The 27083-nt window shown below is 39.4% G+C and overlaps 3 protein-coding genes across 3 annotated transcripts in view; 2 read left to right on the top strand and 1 right to left on the bottom strand.

Annotated features, from left to right (window-relative positions):
• lman2lb (lectin, mannose-binding 2-like b) overlaps positions 1-6130 on the bottom strand; it is an 11060-nt gene extending 4930 nt beyond the window's left edge. Inside the window, exons 1-4 of the mRNA XM_020599356.1 lie at positions 5868-6130; positions 2212-2330; positions 998-1115; positions 526-608 (exon numbers count right to left, since the gene is read on the bottom strand). Coding sequence (XP_020455012.1) covers positions 526-608; positions 998-1115; positions 2212-2330; positions 5868-6072 — 525 coding nt within the window. The 5' untranslated portion in view covers positions 6073-6130. The remainder of the gene's footprint in view (positions 1-525; positions 609-997; positions 1116-2211; positions 2331-5867) is intronic.
• Positions 6131-19904: 13774 nt separating this feature from the next.
• Positions 19905-24188, top strand: tbx3b (T-box transcription factor 3b). Its single transcript, XM_020599325.1, has 7 exons — positions 19905-20432; positions 20519-20786; positions 21066-21212; positions 21364-21440; positions 22441-22550; positions 22666-23135; positions 23394-24188. The coding sequence occupies exons 1-7, from the start codon at positions 20098-20100 to the stop codon at positions 23694-23696; spliced, it is 1710 nt and encodes a 569-aa protein (XP_020454981.1). The 5' UTR covers positions 19905-20097; the 3' UTR covers positions 23697-24188.
• A 1496-nt stretch (positions 24189-25684) lies between these two features.
• tm2d2 (TM2 domain containing 2) overlaps positions 25685-27083 on the top strand; it is a 3006-nt gene continuing 1607 nt past the window's right edge. Inside the window, exons 1-3 of the mRNA XM_020599326.1 lie at positions 25685-26071; positions 26591-26678; positions 26757-26872. Coding sequence (XP_020454982.1) covers positions 25809-26071; positions 26591-26678; positions 26757-26872 — 467 coding nt within the window. The 5' untranslated portion in view covers positions 25685-25808. The remainder of the gene's footprint in view (positions 26072-26590; positions 26679-26756; positions 26873-27083) is intronic.

Genomic DNA, 27083 nt, shown 5'->3' with positions numbered 1-27083 from the left:
CTTCTGTCCCCTCCCAAGTGGACTGCACAATCCAGAAAGGCCAGACAGTCATCTCTGGCATCCTCACGAGTGAATTTGATGTTGTCATCCACAAAGTTGATATGTTTGGTGAAAGCCTCTACCTCCTGGGTTTTTGTAAAAATAGAACACCCCTCACTAAATAGGGGTGGTGGACTAAGACACAACTTGTCTTCCATCTACAACCCTGTTTTGAGAGCTCTGCCCAAACATGCCCACCAGGACAATAGGCGTCGGTCGACAGGGGAGGATTCAAAGACAGGTAACAATGCTCACCGATACTGGGCTATAAGGACTTAGTCATTAAGGGACATTGTTGGCCTTCAAAGGACTGAAACCACACCGAGGGGGATAAATATCTCTGGCTCAACACCAGTCAGTCAGAACTGATGAAGCCTCTTGGATGAGAAGTGAAACGTCTTCGACCTAGAAATCTAGTCCAGTTGATTTTTTTCAGTATACACAAAGACCACAGTTGTGAAACAGAAGCTTCTAACTATCACTTACATCATGGCTCTTTTCAGCATTGAGGTAAGTGTCCACAAATATCCCAAGTCCAATGAAGTGGTTCATGTTGCCAAACACGGGACCTGCAAAAAAACAGTGAGCTACATTGGGGCATTTTGTACAAACAGGCTCACATTAGCCAGCACAGAATGCTTTGAGCTGTTGTACTTTTTACACAAGTCATTTCTGTCACAGTTGTTATCTATCAGATCTCTAGGGTTAGCAAAATCCTTTTCTGCTTCTTCTAATTCTACAGCTGATTAAAACCAGAGTAAGATAATAAACAAGCTTGTTTCCCAAAATGTTGGAATGTTTCTTTAAAAAAAAAGAAAAAAAATGAACTTTTTTGTTGAATACTAAAAGGAACCAACCATTAATACTGGGCTTTCCTGAAACACTGTGGACCATACTGTTTCACATTAATAAACATTTTTCGCTGTTAAGAACATGACAATACAGTGTTTCTACCTACCTTTCTGCATGCGGTCTTTAGTTAACCAGATGGCCATCCCATCCCCATTGAAATTCTTCTTTCCCTGACCAAAGATTTTAAATTGCACCTGGAGCTCCCAATCCTTCAAGAAGAAAGGCTAGAAAGCAAAAGACATTAAGACAATCTGGTAATTCCTGTGCTATGATGTGTGTGCATGAATTTGACAGTGGAACTGATCAACAGAGGTGGGGCTCTCCAGTCAAGACTTAAGTCACAAATTTGAAAACTTGAGACTGCTTGGTAAAAGACCACTTGACTTTAACTTGGTATTCATGACTTGAGACTTGATTTAGACAAAACAGATTACTTGAAATTACTTCTATTTTTATTAAATATTTGCATTTTTCTAAAAATTGTTATTGAAACAACTGGGGGATTTCTAGTGCACAAACCCGGCAACCTGTCAGAATGTGGCAGACCAGCGGTGGGTAACACAGGTCACAGGAAATAACATTTGGATTCAAGGATTATGTTGCTGATGATGATAGGAAGAAGAGAAACACAAATACACAACAACATCCAATTTCATCCATCACTACAAAACTCACAAAGACAGCCAAGTATGTGAATATGACACTTCAGCCGACTTATTGGCTGGTCAAACATTAACTAGAAAGCCATTGTCCAATTTAAGCTTTTAGACTTGGCTTCAAATTTGTTAACTAGAAAAGGCATGCCTTTTTATATAATATCTCAGGGTTAGTTTATAGCCAACGAATGCACAGTTAAGAATCAGATAAGGGTTTTGAACTTTTCACTTAAATACATGATATTCCTGTAACAAATCATCAGAATTTTGTATGACGGCTTGTGACTTGCCACAGTAACTTGGGACTCGCTTGAGACACAATGTTTAAAACTGGAGACTTGCATATGTATGACTTAGTCCTACCTCTGCTAAATAACACATTAATCTGGTGTGGTAGTGTCGGTAAACATATAGGTCTACATTATAGTCATAAAATGCTTACATAATGTAAGCATGACATAAATTAAACAAATGCTTAAAATATGTTATTTTCATATCAAAGTCTTGGTTAAGTAGTCAGGTTAATGTACACTTTTGACAATTTCAGAGTAGTGTGAGAGTGAGGTAGGATATGAGAGGTTAAGGTCAGAGTGAACATCTCTGGTCCCTGACCACTAACACAAAGGCAAAATGTAGGTTTTGCCGTTTGCTGCCGTAGACTTACAATTCGACTCCACACAGCTCCTTGTCTGCTCTGCATGTCTGGGGTCAGCCTCACATGGTCAGGGGTAACCACAGCAGTGCCCATCAGATCCCACTGCGAAGAACTAGAGAAGCCCAATCCTAAAATAACAGCAATATACCTGTTAGTGTATACACTATTGTGACTACCGTTAGCTAGCTTGTATTTATCCAACTATTCTCTGCCAGCGGACAATACAACAGAACAGGCTCCCTATTTTCCAAACTGACCTCAAAAATATCTTTTTAATTTTATTTTATTTAGCAGCAAAACACACTCCAAACACAGTTTTGTTTAAACATGAGGCTATTATGGTAAATTTGATATACAAATGATACACCACAAAAACAGTATCTCATGAATATTGCGTAACTGCCTTTAACAACTACTTGATGTTAGTGAAGAATTGTGCCAGTTGCCATCTTACTGTAATACTAACTGCTGTACTGGGTGTACAAGGAGCACGATGCCAACAAAACTGTAACACTTTTAATGTTAAGTGTTATTAATGTAGCATTAACTTGGATATTTAAGGAAATATGTGCCTAGCTGCATGTGGGATGGTCTCCTATGCAGCGGGTGAGACAGGCCCAATCCAGATTGAGACAAAGACATCATCACTGTCAAAAACAGTGGACTATTACAGGCCACAGACACAAAGAAGGGGTCATTTTCTATATTAACAGAATTTTTAACATTCCCCAGACAGAGACGACAGTGTTTCCCACAGAATTAGATACTATTTGTGGTGGTAGCTCATGGCAGTGAATTTGTTTGGTTGTTTGTTAGTTAAATATAGTAATACTACAGTGCTTCTGTGTTTGGTGTTGTGCTGTTCACTTGATCTGTCCCTTCTGCATGTTGGCTGCTCCTCCTCTCCTATTGTACATCTCTCTCTTCCTGATCCTCTCTTGCTGTTTCAGCAGCATTGGTTGAAACCAATAAATATTCAAATCAAATCAACTAGATCGCTAGTCACACAACTATGTACTTCTCTCAAGACATGGACTAAAAGAAATGGTTGACACAAGTTACCGGCAAATGAAAGAAAAGGTGATGGCGGAAGTTAAAAAAAAAAAAAACCCAAAACAAAGTTAACTCTGTGGCTCTAACATCTGACATGTGGACCTTGATTAACATGGAACCATATCTTGTCATTATATAAATGATGGAACCAAGCTGTCCAATGCTGTGCTGGGGGTCATAAGATTTCCTGAAAAACACACAGCAGAGCACATATAGAGCCAAGACTATATTACAACAGAAAGAAAGTCACCTTCGGCTAATCTCGTTTAGGGGTCGCCACAGCAAATCGTCACACTGATGGCTCTCGTGTTGATATTTGGCACGTGTTTTACGCCAGATGCCCTTCCTGACGCAACCCTGATTCAAACCCGGGGCATAAGGGATAGTCTTACGTCTCACCACATACCGTGCTTCAAACATGACCCCTCTTCAAAAGCGGAACATTCCATACTTGAATTTTGTTGTACAGAACGCCCTGTCTCAGAGCAAGGCACTGGAGGAGATTCGAGGCCAGACACATGAACTTGTTTCATTCTTCCGGTCAAGCACAAATGCCACGGAGAAGCTGTCCACTATCCAGCCACAAAACTCATACCCATAGTCAGGATGATTTTCCATAAATTGAATGAGAAAGCTCAAAGACCAGCATCTCCAACAGCAACTGAATTAGTTGGAAACCTCATTACCAACCTCAAGCAATGCTTTAAATGCACCGGAACCAGTAAACACCCTGGCAAAGGGACCACTGCTGGACCCCAGCTTCAAGGTCTTGGCCTTTGGAAACACCTCTAACACTGTCAAAGCAGTTAAAGAACTAACTGCTGAATGCAGCGCTCAAATCCTCTCAGCATCCATACCCCTGCACCCACCTGAATCCTGTCATCTACATCAGGTTGAATATAAAGCATTTTGAGATGTTTTGAGTCTGAAAGTGTCACATATACAGTATGTAAACCGCAATCATAAAAATGTTTTCTTCATCAAGAGCAGCAGCGGAGCAGAGAGGTGAGGAAGAAGAAAACCTCTGGGATCTGCTCGACAACAAAGTTGAAGAAACTCAGAAGGCCCAGAGTGCCACTGTAGATGCCACAGTGGAGGTTCAGCACAGTGTCAGTATCATACCTGAGTGATCTTCTGGAATACTGGATCACACACAAAACCATCTACCCTGTTTCATTTAGCTGTGTATTCCAGCAACATCTGCCCCATGTCAGAGAATATACTCTAAAGCCGGAGATGTTTTATACAAAACAAAGTTTAAGTCCAAAAACATCTGACCAATTTGTTTTTCTGAATAAAAAGTAACAAGTCACAAGCACTCCCCATCAGAGAACGCAGGCCTGCTTTCTACAGTTTTGTTGAAAATGTTAGTCATACCCATTTGGAGATGCATCTATAAATAAATATCCATAAATGGAATATATTATATAGATAGATAGCTAACATATATAATATATAGATGATAATAATATATAGAAGCTTTATTGTCAGATAATTAAGTTACACACAATGATATTATGAAAATGATTCAAACACTGATAACACTTTTCCCCCATCAAGGTCCAGTCACAAAAGCATTTGTCACCATATATACACATACATAAATCTCACCAAATTATAAATGTCTACTGAATCGTTCAGTCCACATGTTGGTAGTTTCTTATTATATTTACTGGCATTTGGCCAGCAGATGTTACCAGCTCTGGTGATTCAAATATTTCACAACAAACCATTTTCTTAAGTATTTGGTTCAATTGGTTCACAGCTTCAGAAAACCTCGTTTCTGCCATCAATACTGTGCATTATGTGACAACATAAATACTGTTCAAAAGGCCTAGATATAAAATATTTTGTGACACTAAACATTAATGTATTTTAGTTAAGACTAGTGTGACTGTTTAACCTGAAAGCTGATACTGTAACGTAGGCTAATCTGAGGAAGGATCCGGAGACAGAAGTTGCCTGTTTCACTTTTTATTTCGCCAAGGCACTATGGGGCTGTGGGTGTCGCTCTGCCTTCCAACGCTACAATATTTAACATTTCACGAGTCGTGATGTGGTGCAATCAGAGAACGCTATTTATTAAATGATGCTATTACTTTTAGTACTTGGCAGCTGGTGGAGATATTCTCATTCTTAAGATTGTATTTGTAACACCTCGCCATACTTCTCAGTGACTGGATCACAGAGAAACGCCTTAAGCACAACTGACATCTGAAATATCTTCCACATAATTAAGTCACGTGGTTTGCTTCATTTACTGTTTACTGCACTCCAAAACAAAATTTCTCTAGTTGTAAAGCACGTTTTATTAATATTAATGCCCCACTGTTACGGTGTGGACTAACATAATTTCCCATACTGTGACATTACCGAAACTGTGCAATCACAGTTGCCTCAGGGACACAAAGTTCCCTTATTTGGCTAATTATTACCTATCCTGAGTAGCTAACGTCGAAATAGTATTGGCTGTCCAACTGGGCTAAATAGCTCAAAATGCTAATACGCCGCTGGAAGAATTGCAACTACTGGTTAATATTATCTAGTTAAATCAGTCACAATAGTTAGCTATTGTAAACGAAGTCGCTAGTTGACTAAATAACTTATCTTACCACGGTATGGCTTTGCCAGGGAATATTCACGCTTCAGAAACTCCTCCATGAAGTCCTGGTCATCTGCCAACGACTGGCTCATTAAGATATAAAGGGTAACAAACAAACATGTTAATTCACGGATGTTTTTAAAACGAAACATCGCATGCAAAAACCAGAAACTTCTCAATCGTCCCAGACTGGACTCGAATACAACAACAACCATCTAGACACTCTCGGTTAAAACTAGTCAGGTGATTTCAAACAAGCCTACTAGCAGCAGCAACAACATTAAAAAAAAAAAAAAAAAGTACTACCTTCCAAATTAAAATCTCTCACTAACTTGATTAAATGCTTTTATCGCAAGTCCAATAATGTAAAAGGTATCAACATCTTTTACTTAAGAAAAAAAATAAAGAAATACCACAGACATCGTTTTTTGATCAGTGTTTTTATTAAGGGTATAATGCGAACAAGAAACATGTAAGAAACACAATAGCCAGTTAGATACATATATAAATAATAAATAAGAAAATCCCTTTAAAAAGTATCAAAGTTTCTTTAATAGAACATAATACATAGCCTCCATAATCCCTTGACCATACACTGATAGCAACGACTCCTTCCGTTTAAGCATTATCGTCATGTAATTAAACATACATAATACGGGTTACACATATAATAATTGGCTAATGTGCATTTAGGCATATTGTGCTGTGGCCGTCCACGATAAACTGCTCTTAACTTATACACTTGCGCTCGGGAATGACGCCGATGAAACTTTGCATCACGTTGTTTATGTCCAATAGCTGGACAATGTCTCCCTACACATGAGTGGAAGGCTGGTTGTACATGGGCTGTACTGCGTGTGCTGCAGGTGCTGCTGTCAGTTGCTGTTTCTGATCCATTAAGTTATGCTCTTTTTGGTGTATTAATAAAAAAATCAGAAATTCGCTTTCAAATAGGTAGACAGCATACTATTTGCAATTAGGCGAGGTTTGGCCGAACCCACTGAAAATGTAGAACCTAAGATACATTATTAACCACTTACTAAGGTCAAAATATTATTAGTATGTGAAACGTTATTTATGTATGTAAAAGATTGTTTTAAATTATATATATAGAATTGTGGCGGACATGTAGGTCTTCTACCATCCTCCAGGGGGTGCTGCAGCACCACCCGCTACTTATGCCCAACCTCGACATCAGAATCAGCTTTAGTGGCCAGGTGTGCTGGACACGAGAAATTTGACTCAGCAGCTCTCAATGTACATGTACATATCCCCATGCAAGGCAACAGCAAGGGGCAAGTAAACAATATACCAACCTAAAGCTGTGTAGTACAACAAAATAAACAGTATCAACAAGCAATAAACAATGCAAAATAAACAGTATAAACAGGTAGTAAACAATGCAGACAGACAAAGGAATGTTCACTGGGGGACGAGATAAAAATAGAATAAAAATGGACTACTTAAAAATAAAAATAGAGACCTGTATGAGTCTGTATAATCTGTACAGTATATATGTACAGGTATTGCACTGAGGGTTATTGTCCAGTCATAGTGTCAAGGGTTAAGTGTTAATCAGAGTGATGGCTCTGGGGAAGGAACTGTCCTTGTACCTCGTTGTTACAGTGACCCGTAGCGCCATCCAGAGGGGAGGAGTTCGAACAGATTGTGTCTAGGGTGTGAGGGGTCTGTAGTGATCCTCTCCACCCTCCTTTTGACCCATGAGGTGTACAGGTCCTCCATGGAGGGCAGGCTCACACCAATGACCTTTTCTGCAGTCCTGACTGTCCGCTGAAGTCTGTACTTGTCCTGTTTGGTTGCTGAGCCAAACCAGACAGTGATGGAGGTGCAGAGAACAGACTCGATGATTCCTCTGTAGAACTGTATCAGCAGCTCCTGGGGCAGGTCAAACTTCCTGAGCTGGCGCAGGAAGTACATCCTCTGCTGTGCCTTCTTGGTGATGGTCCTGATGTTGGACATCCACTTCAGGTCCTGGGAGATAGTGGAGCCAAGAAACTTGAAAGGCTTTACTGCTGATACAGTGCTGCCAAGTATGGTAAGTGGGGGTAAGGTGGGGGGGCTCTTCCTGATGTTCACTGTCATCTCCACTGTTTTAAGCGTGTTCAGCTCCAGGTTGTTGGGGCTACACCACAGGACCAGCTGCTCAACCTCCCATCTGTAGTCTGACTCGTCACCGTCTCGGATGAGACCAGTGACCGTTGTGTCATCTGCAAACTTTAGGAGCTTGACAGAGGGGTCCTCTGAGATGCGGTCTTTGATGTAGAGTGAAAACAGCAGAAGGGAGAGCACACATCCCTGGGAGGCGCCTGTGCTTATTGTCCAGGTGCTGGATGTGGTTTCCCCCAGCCTCACCTGCTGCTTCCTGTCTGTCAGAAAGCTAGTAATCCACTGACAGGTGGGGGCAGGGACAGTCAGCTGGGTCAGTTTGGAGTATAACCCTTTTTACTGTAATACGCTTGGAGCTTATTCTAAAGTAGAGGCTCATATAGCCTGTAGGCCTACTGTAAGCAGATCATGTAAGACAGGTGTGTGGTGCACATGCGGGCAAAACAGTTGCATACAAGATCTTAGCACACATACATTTACTATACAGCTAACATGCAGTCATAGAGCACATGCAGTAACTATACATGTACCTATGCTCATAGATAAGACAAGTCATATGAAAAAAAAGAAGTGATGAGAGGCAATCACTGATAATAAATAGGCTAATTGTATATGTTTATTCACCACTATAGCCTATCTAGTAAAACACTAAATATTATCTTTTGGAATAGAATTATATCATTGTGCTTCTGGGTTTCTCATTTACTTTAATAGAGGACAGACACTTGCAGATGGACAGTTTTACTATCCAGTAGGCTACTAATAAAGCAACTACTGAAAGCCTGCACAATTATCCTGCTATTTATAGGCCTAAGTTAATTTGCAGCCTATGCCACACACACCTTTTCATTGCACTGCATCCTTGCACTAGTTCCATAGGTAGAAAGAACTGACCTGTGTGTCCCCAAAACATCATATGACAACATAGGCTAAACTCTGAAAGCACTGAAGCCTCCTCACACACTTCATATTGGCATAAGAAATGCTGTCTTGCTGTTTGCTACTGCACAAGTTAATCCCTAAAGGTAATTATATTCATAATATTAGCATGAATTGAAATAATTTTTCCTCAAAGTACAGTAGACATTGGGTGTATGCCAGATGTGCTACATTAATGCATAAACTTACATTGGAGGTCAAAGATTGTAAACAGGCAGATTCAACCACTCAGGATCAAATCTGTTCACTTTATTCTCTGAGAAATTATATGCATATCAACATGTCACATTTTGCATTCAAAGCCAATGGTCTTCAAATAGCCCACTCATTACAAAAATATACTGTAGATACACATATTTAATATCACCACATTCAATATAAGTCCCAGAACAATGATGTCTCATGGTGCTAGCAGTTTTTCCTTACCTCTTACCAGCTTACTGTAGGTTTATCTGGAAGGTGATGGCTCCATCTTCTGGCAGTGGGGCTTCCTGTCTTCATGATTCAGTTCATTATGCTGAAAACATATTGTGCTTAAAAGGAAATTTTAAACTGGAGTCATTAACACTTGGAGCAATGTGAGCCCAGTGCAAGTCAATGGGGTCAAGAGGTTTCAGTCTCTGCTGGAGTTCAGGTCTCCTCTTCATGCTGCATTTCCACTCTAAAGTGTTACAACAATTCATGGTGGCTGTATCCTACACTGACCATGTAAGATAGATTACATTTTCCAGTTCTGTAAAGTATCCCAGTATGACTGCATCTGATTACATCTGTGCTTTTATTGTACAGGTGTAATCTATTAACTATTTCAATTGAGATGGGCACAAATAGATATTGTGTCCATGTCTGTCACCAATGCACCATATTCCCTTAGCATTCCATTTCCTTTTTTGAATGGTGTTGCTACGATGGGACTGATGTTACATGACATTACTGCAGTTATTTTCAGATTTCTCTCTCTCTCTCTCTCTCTCTGTATACATGCTATGCATACTGTATATATAAAACCGAATTAAATTAAACTCAGCCACTCTGCTCTTTGCCAGGTCTGCCTGGTCATTCATCCAGCCTGGTTATGTCTCATAAAAGAATGGCGTTTGTTTCGATTAATGGACAGAGCCACATATTGACACGTGGTGGTGGAGACCAGGATCCTGAAAGGAATTACCATAATGCAGTCAAGTGTAGGGGATGCTGTTGCTCCTTGGAGACAAATAAATAGATAGAGTAGGAATAAGAGAGCAAACATGAAGGTGTTTTTGACCCAATGGTGCCTTGGGTATTTCCTATATATGTCCCCTGGGGAATATATTATACACTTACACTGAGACAGCTGCACAGTTTCAGCTGAACAATGAACCCTGAAACATCAGTGTCGAGCACCTCTCATCACCCACACTTGCACTGTAATCCCTGTTTGCAAGGTCAAGAGATATTTTAATATCTACTGGTCACAGTCAGATTCACTGTTCATCTTTATTATAGCCGCCCACACCTGTTCTAGTGAATGTTTCCCAGGGGACGAGAAGGCATCACTATTACAGAGCCACATGGTCTTTGTTTTCAGCAATGCAGCCCATGTGTGTTGTGCAAGTTTGGAAATGAATGCAGGAAAAATATAGCATAGCTGCCTTATAGTTAACTACATAGATAAAATAGCATCCGCTGTATGTAGTGTCAGTGTTCATCTATCTGTCCTGGCACTGGAAAGGATGGCTCACCAAACAGGCCAAGTGGGAAGCCGTCCCAATCCCCTACTTTACTGATTCATCTTGATTTGTATGGAAAAGAGTTACTGTGTTGTCATCTATGAACTCCCTGAGAGGTCACAGTTGAATATTTTTCTGAGCTACTTTTGTGTGACATTTTATGTTTTGCACTCCCTCTGAACCATAAAAGAACCTTGAGCTGTGTTATGATATAGTATTACTGTATGAACTATGTATTTGCCACAGTGGTCGACTGTGACCACAGCACAAGTGGAAACACCCTCAGCTGTGGAGGGCTTAGCCCCAGTCTGTATCATTGCAGCCAATGTAAGAAAACTACTAGGGGCTGATTATCCTGGTTCTCTATAACGTGTTGTGACCGTGAATTGTGACAGTGAAATGTTGTAGCTTTAAATATAATTAATCATGCTGAAAAAACGTAGAAAAAATCAACTGGACTAGATCTTTTTAGGTCGAAGACGTTTCACCTCTCATCCAAGAGGCTTCATCAGTTCTGACTGACTGGTGTTGAGCCGGAGATATTTATCCCCCTCTGTGGTGTTTCAGTCCTCTGGTGCCCAACAATGTCCCCTAAAGACTGAATAGTTATAGCCCAGTATCGGTGAGAGTCGTTGCCTGTCTCTGATATCCTCCCCTGTGGACCGATGCCTATTGTCCTGGTGGGCATGTTTGGGCAGAGCTCTCAAAACAGGATTGTAGATGGATGACAAGTTGTGTCTTAGTCCACCACCCCTATTTAATGAGGGGTGTTCTATTTTTACAAAAATAGCTTCCTTAACTCCTCTCTCAAACCAGTGATGTTATCAGGAGAGGATCTGGACCTCACTGTCCTCAAAAGAATGTCCTTTGTCCTTCAGGTGGAGGTGGACTTCTGACTCTGGTCCACTAGAGTTGGCCCTCCTGTGTTGGGCCATGCGTTTGTGAAGCTTCTGCTTAGTTTCACCAATGTACAAGTCGATACACTCCTGACTACACTTGATTGCATACACCACATCACTCTGTGTGTGGGTGTTTTTTTTTTCAGCTTACTATGACCTGGATGACTGAGAATCTGCACAGATATGATTAATCATGGGATCACTATAGCTTTATCCTATTGGCCATCGCCCTATGGCTTCATGGCTGTGACTGTGATTTTTGTTATGACGACCCAAGCAGTGTTTTTCAGTAATGTGTAACTTAGTGGCATGTTACAGTAATGTGATTACTTTTTACACTTTGTTACGTCAGCATTTTGGGATTAGCTTGTTGACTGTCTGGGAGTTAGATGAATGATAGATGTCAGTTGTTCAGTGGACAGATAGTACTTACTTGGCACAGAGACTGAAGGTAGGAGGAGGGTGGTTAGCCTCTAACAAAAGAAAAGAAGAGGACCTGGAAGCACCAAAGTTGCCTTATTTAATGTATTTACACATTTTATCTTCTTATAGCTGACTTGCTAATAGGCTACTGGTAAAGCTACATTCAGGATTCACCTTGTTTTGTTCAGAGTCAGAGGCTGTGTGCATCCCACAGGTTTACTGTGAGGATACAGTATAACTGAAGCTAGTTGTTGATGATCAGCACATAAAATGTCTTGTTTTCTATTTCTACATGTGTTAAATACAGATTACAGTGTTTGATGTGGGACGTGAATGTTTTGAAGCATAATAAACCTTTACGTACAGTATGTTTGAACATCTGTGGTGTATACTTGTAACACGTGTCAGGTTCACATGCTGGATGTCTGGCTTAACGACAGAAACTGGGTGTATACTGTATCGAATACTCAAAAGAAATAATGAGCATTATTAAGTCAAGGTATTCCAGCACAGAAAAACTGAGAGTGTGAGGAGCCAGGGTTTTATAGGGGCACATCAACAGAGGTCCCTTAAGAGGTCAGTTCCATAAGAATCAGACTGTGATGGCACTCAGACTACACAAAGCCATACTGTACCACTAAGGATGAGTATTGGAACAGAGGAAATAGTGGAAGTGTCAGTTCATGCTCACACTATTACTGTTATGACTGCTCACATCTTGGGTCCTGATGAAGCGATATATTACACAAGTAGTGACCAGTCATACTTAATACTTGAGCATACTCAAACAGAGAGGGCATGAAGGCTGTGGGAGATGGTTCAAAGATTCAGAAAATAAATAGTAAGTAAACTTTTATTGCATTTTAATGTTCCCAATGCCAAGAATGAATCTCCACAGTCAAAAATAATCCCTCATTCTGTTATTGCTTCTGTATTAACCATACATACCATTGTAGAATTGATGTAGTGGAGGGTGAACATAAATAAACTCAATTCAGTTGTAGTGTGTGACAGAAAGAATTATTCTCAAACAACCCTATGGATCAAATCTTTATGACCAATGTTTTTGCTATAGTAGCACACAGTAAATTCTGATCGACTTCTGTTTTAAAGGCAAGGAATCCTATTGATGACTATGTCAGTGTTCCATTACCATGACATCACCTTTGTTCCTTTGATAAATGGACACTATGTGGGCTGAGTCTACATTGCACATTCAGTATACAGCTAAGCCAGTGAGTCCAGCCTTCTGACAAGCCCACAGTGTGAAGCAGTGCATCATTAAATAATGAGGAGACCTTAATGCTTCCTCTGGCAGGGCATGCCTCTGTTAATATATGATCACTTAGAGCAGACAGTAACTGTCCTTTTTGTCTGCTTAAAAAGTGCAGACATTAAGAACAGGCAAACACCTCTGGACATAAATATTCACAGTATTCAAATCAGCAGGCTGAGAGAATATTGTCAGCGCAGTCAGCGGGGTGAAATATAGTGTCTGCTCATTTCAGACTCGCTTTAATGGGCTGTTCATCCCTTCAGCTCTTTGTGCTGACAAGAAGTAAAACATCTTCTTAATTGAAACACTCATTTCCTAACTTTTTTCTCTTCAGCGTGTTACCCAGACACGTTCGCTGTCGATATCTCACAGCTGCAGTGATCACATGCGGGCTCTTTTATGTATGACTTTGATTTATGAGAAATGCACATTCCTTTTTAAATAATGAAGGTCTGCTTTAAAAAAAAACAGTCATTCTGTGTTGTTTGTTGGAAAGCCTAGTGGCAGCCAAAATGAATTATGCAGTGTTATCCAGATTTTGACTCAGTTGCCTGGCTATGCAAGATGAAAAGCAGAAATCTGTCTGGGTTTTGAGCAAATTAATAAACACAGAGGACATTTCCTCCTAAAAACATTCACTTCCTCACGCAGTTAAAGGCTACTCCAGAAAATTAACGACAGTCTGCCAGCTTCTGTAAATTATCCTAAAAAAGTGCATAGGTGTTCGGTTTAGGGCACTGAAATGGAATGCAAGCTCAAAGGAAGACGGGTAGATTAATTGACCTAGGAGGTGAAGTGCTGAGAGGTTTCTTTCACTTAAATGCTTTTAATAATATGAAAAACAGAAAATGGTGTAAGTAAACCCTTCAGCCCTGAATTATTTTCATTCATAAGATTCTGTGTCAAGTTTTCTCTTATTTCTCTCCCATGTAGAAAAAAGACTAAATCAAAGTTTTTATGTAACCTTGTGTATCTTATATCTTGTATGTCAGCAACAATGGACAATTCAGTAGTAAGTCTGAATTGCTTTCCCAGTGATAGCTGTTTTAAACAAAATGCATTAACTATAGATATTGTTACATCTACAGAGCTACACAAAGCTGGCAATTTATTAGGTACACCAAGCTAAAACCTGTAATAAGTCTTCCCTTTAAGATGATAATGTTCTGTTTTTGATCAAAGATCTTGATTCAACTGTATGATCATGTTGGAGGGTCTAGTTTGTGCTGTTGTTGCACTGTACTGAACAATACAGAAAGGTGTTTCTCTGTATAATGCAGTATCTTAGCTATTATTTATATAATGTATGTATGTAAATTGACTAGATTTTCATTCTCTTCAAACGTCTCAAAAAGAACTCAAAAACATCTCAAAAATAAACAGATAGTTATAATATATAGTGTAAATATACAGTTATCACCACCTACCGAAGCATTGATTGAGATCACAATATCACAGTCAGTCAGTGATGTATGGGAATATATTGTTCATGATGTTTGTGTAACCTCATCAAATAGACATTAGATATTACTTAATAAAGTTGATCAGCTTTTTAATTCAGCCACTTGCATGGTTTACTGTAAGGGCATTTTGGCTGAGATGCCAGGAGGACAACGGATCTGACTGTGGTTTGGGAGCTTTGCTGGATGTCACTCTCAGCTCTTTCTCCTTTCATCAGGCCTGGAATGGCCGGGCAAAAAGAGATTAAAAACAGATAATTTCAGTAAATAAAATATCAAAAGCTGATTTATATATATCAAAAATACAGTATGTTTAGTCAACTCTTAATATTAAGTTCAATATTAAATATCATGCATGACTGTCAGATTCTTAACTTTAATGTATTTTTCAAATGTCTTTTTTCAAATATATTTAATTTATGATCAATCATTATGTCAGTCATGATTTGAAATCTTGTATTTAAATTTCATCATGCAGTTCTTTAAAGTGTCTTTTAATGTAAGGGCTTGTTGTACATTTGAAGCTGACTTCTCTTTATGCTCTTGGAGACATAAGAGTGTAAATCTTGAAAGATCATCACTTTCCAGAGAGCTAATCAACAGAGAGGTCCTTTTATAGTTGCAGCTCCTCTTAACATTTAGCCTTCAATCTATCTTGCACCTCTCAATAAGCTAATAGGTCTAATGTGTCAAAATTGATTTCTACGGGCCTTGTGCCTCCTCCCACAGCTCTTTCTCATCCAATTTCTTGGCTCACCCCCCTATAGAACTATTTATACTCTTGTTAGGGCTGGAAAAACTACACTATTCGTCTTTATGCAAATCTTTCCTTTCTAGCAAGTTTGCTATCCAAGCAGCACAGTTTAAACTCAAAGCTCAGTGAAAAATACTTTTTAGAGTCTAATACCTTTAGCACTTTCACACTTTAATTCTGGTTAAGATTCATATTAGTCTTTCTGATGTGCAGCAGTTTTACAATGAACCTGTCAATAAACTGGATTATGCCAAATATACAGTTTCAGGTTAGCAAAAAAGGACATATGTGAAGTCAGTGATGTTGAACTTTGACCACCATAATCTAATCACTTATGCTAAATATGTAAAAAAAAAAAAAAAATCTGCTAAATATGTAAAAAAAAAAAAAAATCTCCCAAGACGTCCCTGACATATTGCATTCACACAAATGAACCAGATGGACAAACATAATGTCTCTGGCTGCAGCTATCGTTGGCAACAAGACAAAAAAAAAAAAGACAAACTAATAGAGATAATAAATATGACTTGTGAAGTGCTTTAAGCCCAGACGGTTTTCTTAAACCTACTGGTGTCCAGTGAAGACATGTGGGAAGAGGAGTAGGGGTCCATGATCAGAAATTTGTTAAAATGTGATCAAAAGCATTTTGCACAAGCTAGAAGCATATGATTTTTGTATTTAGCTCAACCCTGAACATTGTTAATTGCAATAATCCAATGGCGATTAATGTCCAGAAGCATTAAGGGCTATAATATCAGTATGGACAAGTAAAGGCAAGAGCTTTGAAGTGCTGGAAGAAACATGAATAGAAATTCTTTGGCAAATCAGAGGTCACTATTACATCCAGGTTTCTGGTTGCCATGTTACAGTTGCACACATCAAGGCAAAGAGGAAAAAGTATATTAGTCTTTACTAGTAGAAAGTACAACAGCACAAAAAGCAGAGTAATCTAGTCAGCAGGTGAAGATGCAGACAGGAATAGCTGGCCAGTGGCTCTATTGGTGCCAACAGCTGTAGAATACAGAGACACTTCCCCAATGGTCTCTCATCCAGACACCAGCCACGGCTGGCTCTGCTTAACTTCGCATACAGTATATGATGACCAGAGGCAGATACAGAACGCAAATGCTGTAGGGAGGCAACAGGTATACTGCTTGTCTTCTTGTCCACTCCTACAGGTGTAGTAGACCAGCAAACACATGACAGATAAGAGCAGCTTTCATTTACCCTTTTACAGATGTGGAGAGGTAAACAGACAGCAGGCAATTGCATCAAACTTCTCTTTCTAATCTACAGGCATGGACAAGTAAGCAGACAACACAATAAACACAACAGAACACAGGTGCAGGCATGGACAGGTGAGTGATCTGAAAAGGCTAGCTGGCAGGAAGACACACGATGAGTGCAACAGCAGGCAATGACGATCTGAAGTGGAAACACCAGGTAGACACTGCTTATATGCGTGACTGGCAATGATGCTAATAGAAGGCACCTGAGTCAGAACAGCCTGCCAAGAGGGAGGAGGGAGTGTCCCTGCAGCAGAGAAGAGGAACCCAGAGAGCAATAACAACCACACAGCCAGAACAGAGGATGTATAACACCAAGATCATGCCATGCTAATTAAGATATTTGCTGGATATTGGCAGACAGGGAGCCAAAACAGAATTTGGGACATTTCCTCCATGATATCTCAGAGACAAGGTAGTTGTTGCCTTATTTGCATTTGATTAGTTAAAAGTGTCATAAGCTCTTTTCAGACAGCTACAACTAATGTCGGCAGAATCAGGTATGGACTTTGTCCAGAGTTGCCCTTTCACAAATATAGCACACAACAGGAGTTAGTGTCAGATGTATTCTCACCTATTTGGTTTATGCTAACCCTGGTTTTGCCTCATTCTTTGTCACAGACAGAATGTGGCCTCTTGGGTCTAACAGGTCTGCTCCAGGGTTATACCTGCACAGGGAGCCTCTGTCCATCTTTGAAATGAGCCATACTGGTTTGAAAAACACATCATATAATCTCAGATCAGCAGGAAATAAACACAAGACCTGAAGATAGAAGAGTGCTAATTTTTAGTTGATGCAGTTTTAAATAGTGAAAACATTATATTACTGCCCACATACTTTGTTTTTAACTGTAAAAGAAGAATTAAAATCATAATTACTGCATTCCTCATTAAACAATAGTTATTATACTAATTACATTATTATGTTAAATTCATTTTATTATGTTAGAAGCCTTCCATAACTGGTTATATGACAAAGGTATGTTTGTTTTCTACTGCAGTGAATGTCTTGAGAGCTGCTGCTACGGAAAAACAAACTACAGACCTATTTCTAGACTAGCCCTTATTTCAAAGAATACAAAGAGGAAGAAGACAGACAAATGACATGAATACATCTCTGGAGTGCGGGCCTACTGAATTGCTACAATCAACTATTGTAATAACTAACAATAGTTGGCACTCTACCTAGATATCCTACTTTAATCCCTGCTTTCATTCTATTACAGCTTTTACAATATCATTTGTGTTTTATTTATTAAAATTGAATTATGTGAAATCGAAATTTTGTCCTGGTGGCACCCTGTCAATGTTTGTTTAGTCAGGAGTGTTCATGATCAGATCCTCTGGCTATTCCAAACAATCTGGGAATTAAAATGCATCACTTCCTGTTTCCCACTAAACACTACCAGTCCCCCACTTCATAAAATGAAACCAAGCAGATATTGGGGTAAACTTTACATGATAAAGATTCTTCTCCCAGTTCTCTATGTTGCTCCTGCCTTATGGGCCACATCCCCACTCCCAAATGTTTTACTAGGGAGAGTGTGTTACTGGGCAGTGACTCAGTGGAGATCTGTGGGTTTATCCTCAGTGACAGGTATCACACACAGCTTGTGGGCCAAACCCACAAATAACGGCAAGGGGTGTTGTTTGCCATCATACTGGGGCCTGTTTCAGATTACTGACTGGCTCTTTGAAGTTGGCTGACAGACAGGCTGAGTTTTCCACTGCTTCTCTGCCAGAAAAAGGCTGGGTCATCAACAGCTTCACCGCCCACTGCATATCTTGAACGACCTCTGAATAAGATGTGTGCTTGCTTAGGCATCTGATCAGAAAGGCTGTAACAGAATGTCCAGTGAGTGGAATTGCCTGATTTCACAGAAAGGTCCTTGCTGAAATACAATCCTCACTGTGTTGCTTTTAGGAAAACCACTGCTACCCTGTACCATTGTTTCAATCAAAGGCCATGACATAGAAGCTGTAACAAGCCATATGTACAGTAAATGGACACAGTCACGGACACTGAACTTTAAGCACGGCTGATGCAATTAATATTTTCTTAGGAAACTAAATTTATTTCATTATCTCCAATTAGTGATAGTGTTGTTTAATATGTCTTTGATTTAATCAATTTACTGTTAAGCAAGTTTTAGTTTTTGCACCCTGTGATTCAGAAACATCTACCCTATCATCCATGTCAGAGAGGGACCACTGAAAACATCCCACCAGAATCAGGGATCTAGAGTGTAACAAGCTGATACACATGCAAGTGAAAATGAAAAAAATCATAGTGTGGGAAAGTGAAAAGTAACTTGGGGAGAAACTCAGAGTCGAAACACTGCGGTTGGCAGGCTACATGGATTAAACTTTGAATAGTGAATCTCGTATCTCTGCTCTTGTAGCAAAGAGCAGTTTTGTTGAATAGTTTTTTCTGCTTACATAATCATCTTAGTTTTTTTACCACACAAAAACTGTTCATAACATCTGAAATTAATAAAAACAGCCATTTATCAATCTCAATTAGACAGCTGCACTTCCATTAAGATTATATGGATAAGTATTCATACATACATTATATAAATTACTTGTGCACTTTTGTATTGTTCATTCAGCAGCTGCAAGATTTCAATGGACTTGGCTGATTGGATTTTACTGTGTAAACCGCAAAATAATAATAATTTCGCAATAATAATGTGATACCCCATGAATCTGCATAATTTTATTAATATTTTTACCCCCCACCCGAGGATCAATCGTTCCCCCTCCCCATGCCTCATCAGTGGAGCTAATCAAACCAGGGGATGATGTGCGAAGGCAGAAAGTCAGTGTCAGATCGTTGGAATTTTGTTCTGTCACATTACATTGTTGATGTGGTTAAGGTGTCCATTACAGCGTTTATGAGTGGGGGGTGGGGGTTGCCTCAGATAGAGCAACACACATAACAGTCTTGATATAATGCGCGGGTGGAGGCTCATTAAAATATCTTATGTGGTTCAGGCTTAGTTTGTTGTGTTATAATGAATAAAGTTAATACATTAAACGAATTACAGTATATTTATCCCCAGATTCATCAGGTTGTGAAGAAAACTGAAACAGCATTTTCCTGCACATAAAGTGTAATACCAGGGAAACTCCACCCACTACTGTCATACTGAGTCCAAATCAGCTTGGACACAGAGGGAGGCATCAGAGCCACTGCACATGATTTTTCTAAGACACAACATCCAGAGAAAAGGCACAAATAGTATTAAAGCTGCCACCTTTAATGCATTTAGTGAGCTTAGAAATGTGCAGATGCGTTCATCACAGTGGCGTAAAATAGCCCTACCAGTGTCGTGCGTAAAAGTTTGTTTTTCTTTTGGAGACCATGCGAAGCTTCTCGGAGCCGTGCGTCCATGGCGAGAAGCCACAAGCCTTTTCAACACGAGTCGGAGATGCGGTCCTTCAAAGGGCTATCATGGACGGAAAACCGCTGTTCCCTGCTATCGCTTTATCCTCCGGAGGATCAGCAGATCCCAGTTTGGATACCAGTGCTGACGCGATGGTTCACACTTCGTCACCGGAGCAGTCTGCAACTTTATGTCGGCCTCCAGGGGGGAGGGAAGTGGCAGAGGATGAGCCGAAAGTTTATTTGGAAGCCAGCGAGCTTTGGAGAGAGTTCCACAAATGCGGCACTGAAATGGTCATTACAAAATCTGGGAGGTACGGTGAATGCCCAAATAATTACGCACGGATAGAAAGTTGTTGAATAAACGAATGCTTCATGTTCTTAACTGTCCACCCCACAGGCGCATGTTTCCGCCGTTCAAGGCCCGGTGCACCGGGATGGACAGAAAAGCCCAGTACATTCTTCTAATGGACATCGTGGCAGCGGATGACTGCAGATACAAGTTTCATAACTCCCGCTGGACGGTGGCGGGAAAGGCAGACCCGGAGATGCCCAAACGCATGTACATCCACCCGGACAGTCCGGCCACAGGCGAGCAGTGGATGTCAAAAGTGGTCACCTTCCATAAACTGAAACTGACCAACAACATATCTGACAAACTCGGATTTGTAAGTTTTTTGTTGTAAAAGATTTTTACAATAACAAAGACTACTACTACTGCTCTGTTTGAGGCACACAGTTTTTCGCAGTTTCTCAAGCTTTTAAATGCAGATTTACTGTGTAATGTAATGTTATGTTAATGTGCTTTCTAATTCTTTCTACGTCTTCTTCATATTCATTATATTTTTGATTTTGAGTGTTAAAACATTTATCATAGAGCAAGACACATGACAGCTTTTCCACCACTTGTCATCATCTGGTCTTAACATCATTATTTTTATTTGCAGACGATTCTTAATTCGATGCACAAATACCAACCAAGATTTCATATAGTCAAGACAAATGACATCCTCAAACTGCCTTACAGCACTTTTAGGACATACATCTTCCTTGAGACTGAATTCATTGCAGTGACAGCTTATCAAAATGATAAGGTAAGAGACTGGACTCCATTTTAAAGGGTTATTACTGTAACACCAACAACAAAAGCTCATACCATTAACAGCAGGGATTCTTTAGGTAAGTAATCAACACAAGACAAAGCAAGTTTGCCTTTATCTTTCTCTCCTTTACACTGATTTTCAGATCACACAGCTGAAAATAGACAACAATCCTTTTGCAAAGGGATTTCGAGACACAGGAAACGGAAAAAGAGAAAAGAGGTAAGATCATCCTTTGAGTTATTACATAAAAAAAGTTTGCAATTTTTCACAGAATGCAAAAGCCAGATTTGCTTTAGTGATGGAGGAGGATTTTTTTTAATATTGTCCAGTTCCTGCAGTTTTGATACACAAAAGTTTCACAAAGGAACAATTTCCCCATTTGAAGACAGTAAAGCAGCAGTCCAACACCCATAATAATCAGTTTAAAATGGAGAAAAGTAGCAGATCCTCACGCTGGAGAAGCAGTGACCCCAGCGCTTAGACATTTTGCTATAGGAAGAATGACAAATAATTGCTTATAAAAAAGTTGCCAATTAATTTTCTGTCAATTCATTAATTGTTTCAGCTCTGCTGTGCATCATTTCATATTTCTTTATTTCAATTAATCCTCAGAATGATACTAAATTACACAACAATTCAGGGTGTTTTCACCCAGGGCGTTATGTTGATAGAACCTTCAAAAATATAAATTAAATTTTTAATTGCATATAAGCATTGTATCTGTCTATGATAACTGGTCTTGTATAGTGCTTTTCTATGCACTGCAGCTCACTCAAATCACTGTAACACTGTTTGCCCATTCACACTCCCAAGTACACACACATTTACACACTGGCAATTTCACCAGGAGCAACTTTGAGTTCAGTGTCTTGCTCAAGGACATTTTGACATATATAGCCAGGAACCAACCCTCCAACTTTCTGGTAGGGAGATGACCCACTCTACCTCCTGAGACACAGCTGCCTGTCTATTTAGCCACAGGAAACAGGGGAAAATTTAAATTGTTTTATCCATAAACTTGTCCAAAAGAAAAATGTTATTTCTAACAATTCCTCTTGATGGAACACAAGTGACACAGAAACTAAAATTTAAACTTCACACATAAAATACTCAGTGTGAGCCTGCAAAGACCTTTTGTTTCTCATATGATCAGGCCAATTGTTTTATCTTGTAAGAAACTATTATCAGTTGATTCCTTTGCTTTCTTTTGTAACATCAGAAAACTACAACATTCATCACAAAAGTCTAAAGAGATGCGGATGACTGACATGAAACCTGAACCTGTAAAAGATTCATCCCCACAATATTCAGACCATTCCAGATCTTCAGGTACAGAAACCTTCTTAAACATGTAGTCTTTTATTTGTTTTGTTAGTATGGAAAACTTTTTGAGACTACAAACATAAACTAAAACTAACTTTTTTGTTTGTAATTTTTTTTCAAGATGTCCATGAAAGTGACAGCGACAAAGATGACAGTGGTGAGGACATTGCTGGAGAAGTGGAGCACAAAGACAAAAAAGAATCTAAACATGAGCCAGAAGTTTCCTTTACAGAAGGGACAGTACAGTCTCCAGCTGAAACACTGACAGAAATGGACCCCGGACAATGCCATGCCATCAGCATAGGAACTAATGGAGCGGGTCGCTGTGCGCCATCAGACTCAGAGAAGGAACAATTGTGCAAATTATGCAGCGGTTCTGTGCACAGTTGTGACTATTCCCCAGAATTACATGGAGATCAAAGGGATCTGAGTCTCCCCAATAACATTTTGCACTCTAACCAGGTGAACACCTGGTACAGCTGTGCTACCATGAACACAACAGTACTGAATGGGCCGAGCCTGACATCACCTGTCAGGACTCCAGGAATTCCAGGGTTTCCTATCAGCTTTCAGCAGCACATGCTGATGCAGGTATTTTTTTTATATATATATATGGATGTAGGCAGATCAAACATGACAAATCTTTCATTAGAGTTCTTCAGTGTGGATGCAAAAGAAATCTTTTCAGCAAAGTGTTGTGTATACATTATATATGTATTATATATTACATTATACTGTATATGTATGTAGTGTGGCAGCACTATAAACTATTTCAGCCTGTCAGGAGTCAAGACTGGACCTGAGCTGTTTCTTTAATTGTATTTGTATGTACTGTCTTCTTGTAAACAGGACCTGGTGAACCTTTCACACTACGGACGGACTCTGTTTTATCCATATTCCAGCCCCTCTGCAGCATCAGCTCAGTACCTCATTCCACCATTGTGGTCCAGAGTGGATTTCAGAACCTACCCAAGCATCCACAGCCAAAACTATTTCACTGCTACAATTGCACCTTCATCAGTTACTCCTCTGGGTGGTGGTGGATTGAAATATCTCACATCTGATTTGCTAACGCTACCCACAACAAAGCAAAAGAACTCAGTGGATGAAAATGAAATCGACTACAGTCAAGACAAGTCACCGTCAGGGTGAAATTCTGACTTGTGAGGAATTACTGCTCTTAAAAGTGTCGCTGTATGTGGTCTACACACTCACACCTACAGACTTGAAAAGCTGTTCTATCATGGGAATGACTCCAAATACATTTCAAAATTACCATTTGTTGTTATCAATGCATTTGTAAAATCTCATCTATATACATCTGCATCCTACTGACCTCATAACTTAAGACTGAGTCACTGTGGTGCAAGCATTTTACAAAAGCATTATACAGACAGATGTATTAACAAAGTTTGGCTTATAAAATATGAACTGGCCCTGATTGAATTAAACAGATTATCCAGTATACTATAATAGAAAAAAGCAGAATGATCTTTCTGGTCTGTTCTCTAGTGAAATGTTATTTGACATATGAAATACTTAGCTTAAAACACACTTGCTTTCTTGGCTTTTAATGCATTGATGCCTACAAGTATCAGTGTATTTGTCCATGAGATTATGTACTTTTTTCCTCAAAGATTAAAAGGCTGATACAATAAATTATGAAACAAGATGTTTATACTAAAAGAGTCTCTTTGTGTAATTGGTTTTCATAACATTCATTACAAAATGTGCCAAAATCAAAATTAAAAAGCACATTTTAGGTATATTTTGTTAAAGTTTTAACAGTCAAAAATTTCATCAGGACTATGTAGACATGCTTAAATTTGACTGACAGTGAACAAAGAACCCACCTATTGTCATCACCCTGATTTGTCATCATTTCTGATGTTGCTGACTTGTGATTAGTGCAAAGAAGCATGTGACATGTCATTTCCCTTTGAACCACACTGTTGAAGTTCCAAACTTCATCTCGAGTCCAGATAGAGTGGAAAGAATTTCAGTCACACACCAAATATCACAGTGCACTATTACCTTTATTTCACAGATGCGCATCTGGAGATCATACATCAAGCAGCCACAAAGATGATCTGAAGTCACATCACCAAAACTGTGTGTTATATACTATTCTTCCCTCCTTCTAGCACATTCCTGCAGCATGCAGCTGGACATTATCAGTGCTCTCCCAAAGATATTCCTGCAGGATGCAGCTGACAATTATCATTACTTTTCCAAAGATATTCCCCCAAGCACAACTCCCTAATTCCAAAGTAGTACATTCTGTAATTAAATGAACACACATATTGCTAATAATTGAGTGAACACACACACCTACTTCTACTAAAATTGAAGGTTATATTCCTTATTAGTACATTTATATAAAACAATGCTCATGCTTTAATCTGAGTGAAAGTTGTATTCCTTATAAGTGCATAGAAAATGATGCTGGTGTTTCAGTTACAATGTCTATTCCTTATATGTGCATAACAAACGGTGCTGGTGCTTGAGTTGCAATGTCTCACACAACTTAATATCCCACAACACCCACATCAAACCAGTGAGAGAAACTTAGAATTAAAAGGGGAGAAACTACTGTATCTCCTGTGAAGTAACAGTTCTGAGATATCTTGTTCATGTAGAACCACATCACCTTTTGTTTATTTTCCACAAATTTATATGGAGACTAATGATGCACCCTGGTTTAGCTTACTCATCTGTGACGTAGACGTCCACTGTCCTCCAAAAATGATGAAAAACACACCAGTGAGCCACACCAATGCACTAGGAAACACATGAAGTAAACATGTAGGGTAGGCTAAGTCACATATAAAAAAGATCTCCAAATGCTAAAATCCGTCATCATTTTACACTGAAGTGAGAGTCAGTTACACATGTATCGATCTCTACCCTGTTTACACTAGTGCGCCAGTAATTCAATCAATCAGTTATTGAATCAGTAACACCTTTCAAACTGTTTCAAACAGTGCTTTACATAAGACTGACAAAAAAACAGAGAACATTATAAACAGCATCCAAAAACACCACGATTTGAAATGGGCACATTGACCGATGCAATATGGCGGTGGGTGTGACGTATCTGAAAAGACTCCCTGCATGTTCTCGTTCCAGGCGCTTTCTCACCACATCATAATCAGGAGACATCGATACGACCCAAACAAACCTTCCTAGCTAGCTAGCTAAATGTTACCGTTAAACATAAATGACTTTAAAAATTAGGATTAATGTCGTATTGTGAGGGTAACCATGATTTCAGTGAGCTATATTCTGCTATGCGGGCAATTTCTGCTACTACTGGCGGTGATTTTTTTGCAATGTCTGGAAGGAATTTATTCCCAAAACTCCACGACAATGGAGACTCCTGCTGCTTCTCCTGGCCAGGGGGTTAGCGTTACCGCAATCCCGTTCAGCGAGCAGCCGTCCGAAATAGTGAAACATGAAATAGAAAATCCGAATAATACAGAATTCGAGTACAGACCACCTTCGCCAGTCGTCCTCTGCAGTTATCTGTAAGTAACGTTGACATGTAGCCTGTTGTCATCTTGCGGAATGCTATCGTTAGCAATTAGCATGTTAAGTGTTAGCTCATTGCTTTCAGAAATCTGAGTTTAACTTGTGCTCACATATAACGTTAGATGGTAGCTAACTACATCGACAGCCCAGTACCCAAAGTAGAAAAAAATTGGGGTTTTTTTTTACACTAAAATGTTTGATATTTATAGAATATAACGTAGTCGCTTAAAGCAAGGCCAACTGTTTGACTTTCTCTCGTCTATGTTCATAACGTATGATTAAAATTAGCCCCTATAATGGTAATATCTTGCAAGTCATGTCCTAACAATTAACGTTATCAATATTGCTACTACTTAAGTTGATTGTTTACAATAAGATCTATGAATGAAATTTGACATCTGTTTTCTACTTCCTGGAAATCTACAGCTGCACGCTGGAAGGTTATTAGTAATGTCCACACCAGTATGACATTCATCAGTCTCTATCTTTCTTTGTATATTCAATGTATAATGAAGGCCGGAGGAGTTCATCTACTGTCAAGAGCCTGTGGATCATGCAGGCAACTACAGTGCTTTTCAGGAGTTGGGCTATGGTTGTGTGGGGGTAAGTGTCGTCTTCAAAGCAGATATCATGTTGTTAATTACAGAGCGCTGAGTTTTGTGTTGTTTTGTTTTTTTAAAGTGGGGTGGCCAGACTCAGAAAGAAGTGAACCACACCCGAGTTATCTGCACTGCACTGGATGATATAGAGTGTGCTGGACCCAGAGAATTCCTTCGAGGAAACGTGCCCTGCATCAGGTCAGTGTCACCCTAGACACACAGGTGGATAAATGTATATGCTAACATTTAACATAAAACACCACTGCACAGCATGTAGTATTTTTAAAGCCATATAGCCTTAGTGTATTTATTAAGATATTGATTAGTTTTGTCTGTTAATTATTTTTATCTCAGCAAAAACAGGAAAAATATTATTGTGATTTATTCAAAACCAAATATGTTTTAAATT

This window comes from Monopterus albus, unplaced genomic scaffold (assembly GCF_001952655.1).
Source record: "Monopterus albus unplaced genomic scaffold, M_albus_1.0 scaffold40.1, whole genome shotgun sequence".
NCBI classification, from domain to species: Eukaryota; Metazoa; Chordata; class Actinopteri; order Synbranchiformes; family Synbranchidae; genus Monopterus; species Monopterus albus.
This window is presented reverse-complemented; position numbering and strand designations above follow the sequence as displayed.

Excerpts from the sequence above, each read along its gene's own strand:
- tbx3b (XM_020599325.1), top strand. The coding sequence starts at position 20,098 with ATGCGAAGCTTCTCGGAGCCGTGCGTCCATGGCGAGAAGCCACAAGCC. Across the intron at positions 21,213-21,363 it reads CAGCTTATCAAAATGATAAG|ATCACACAGCTGAAAATAGA; the intron begins GTAAGAGACTGG and ends ACTGATTTTCAG. Across the intron at positions 23,136-23,393 it reads AGCAGCACATGCTGATGCAG|GACCTGGTGAACCTTTCACA; the intron begins GTATTTTTTTTA and ends TCTTGTAAACAG.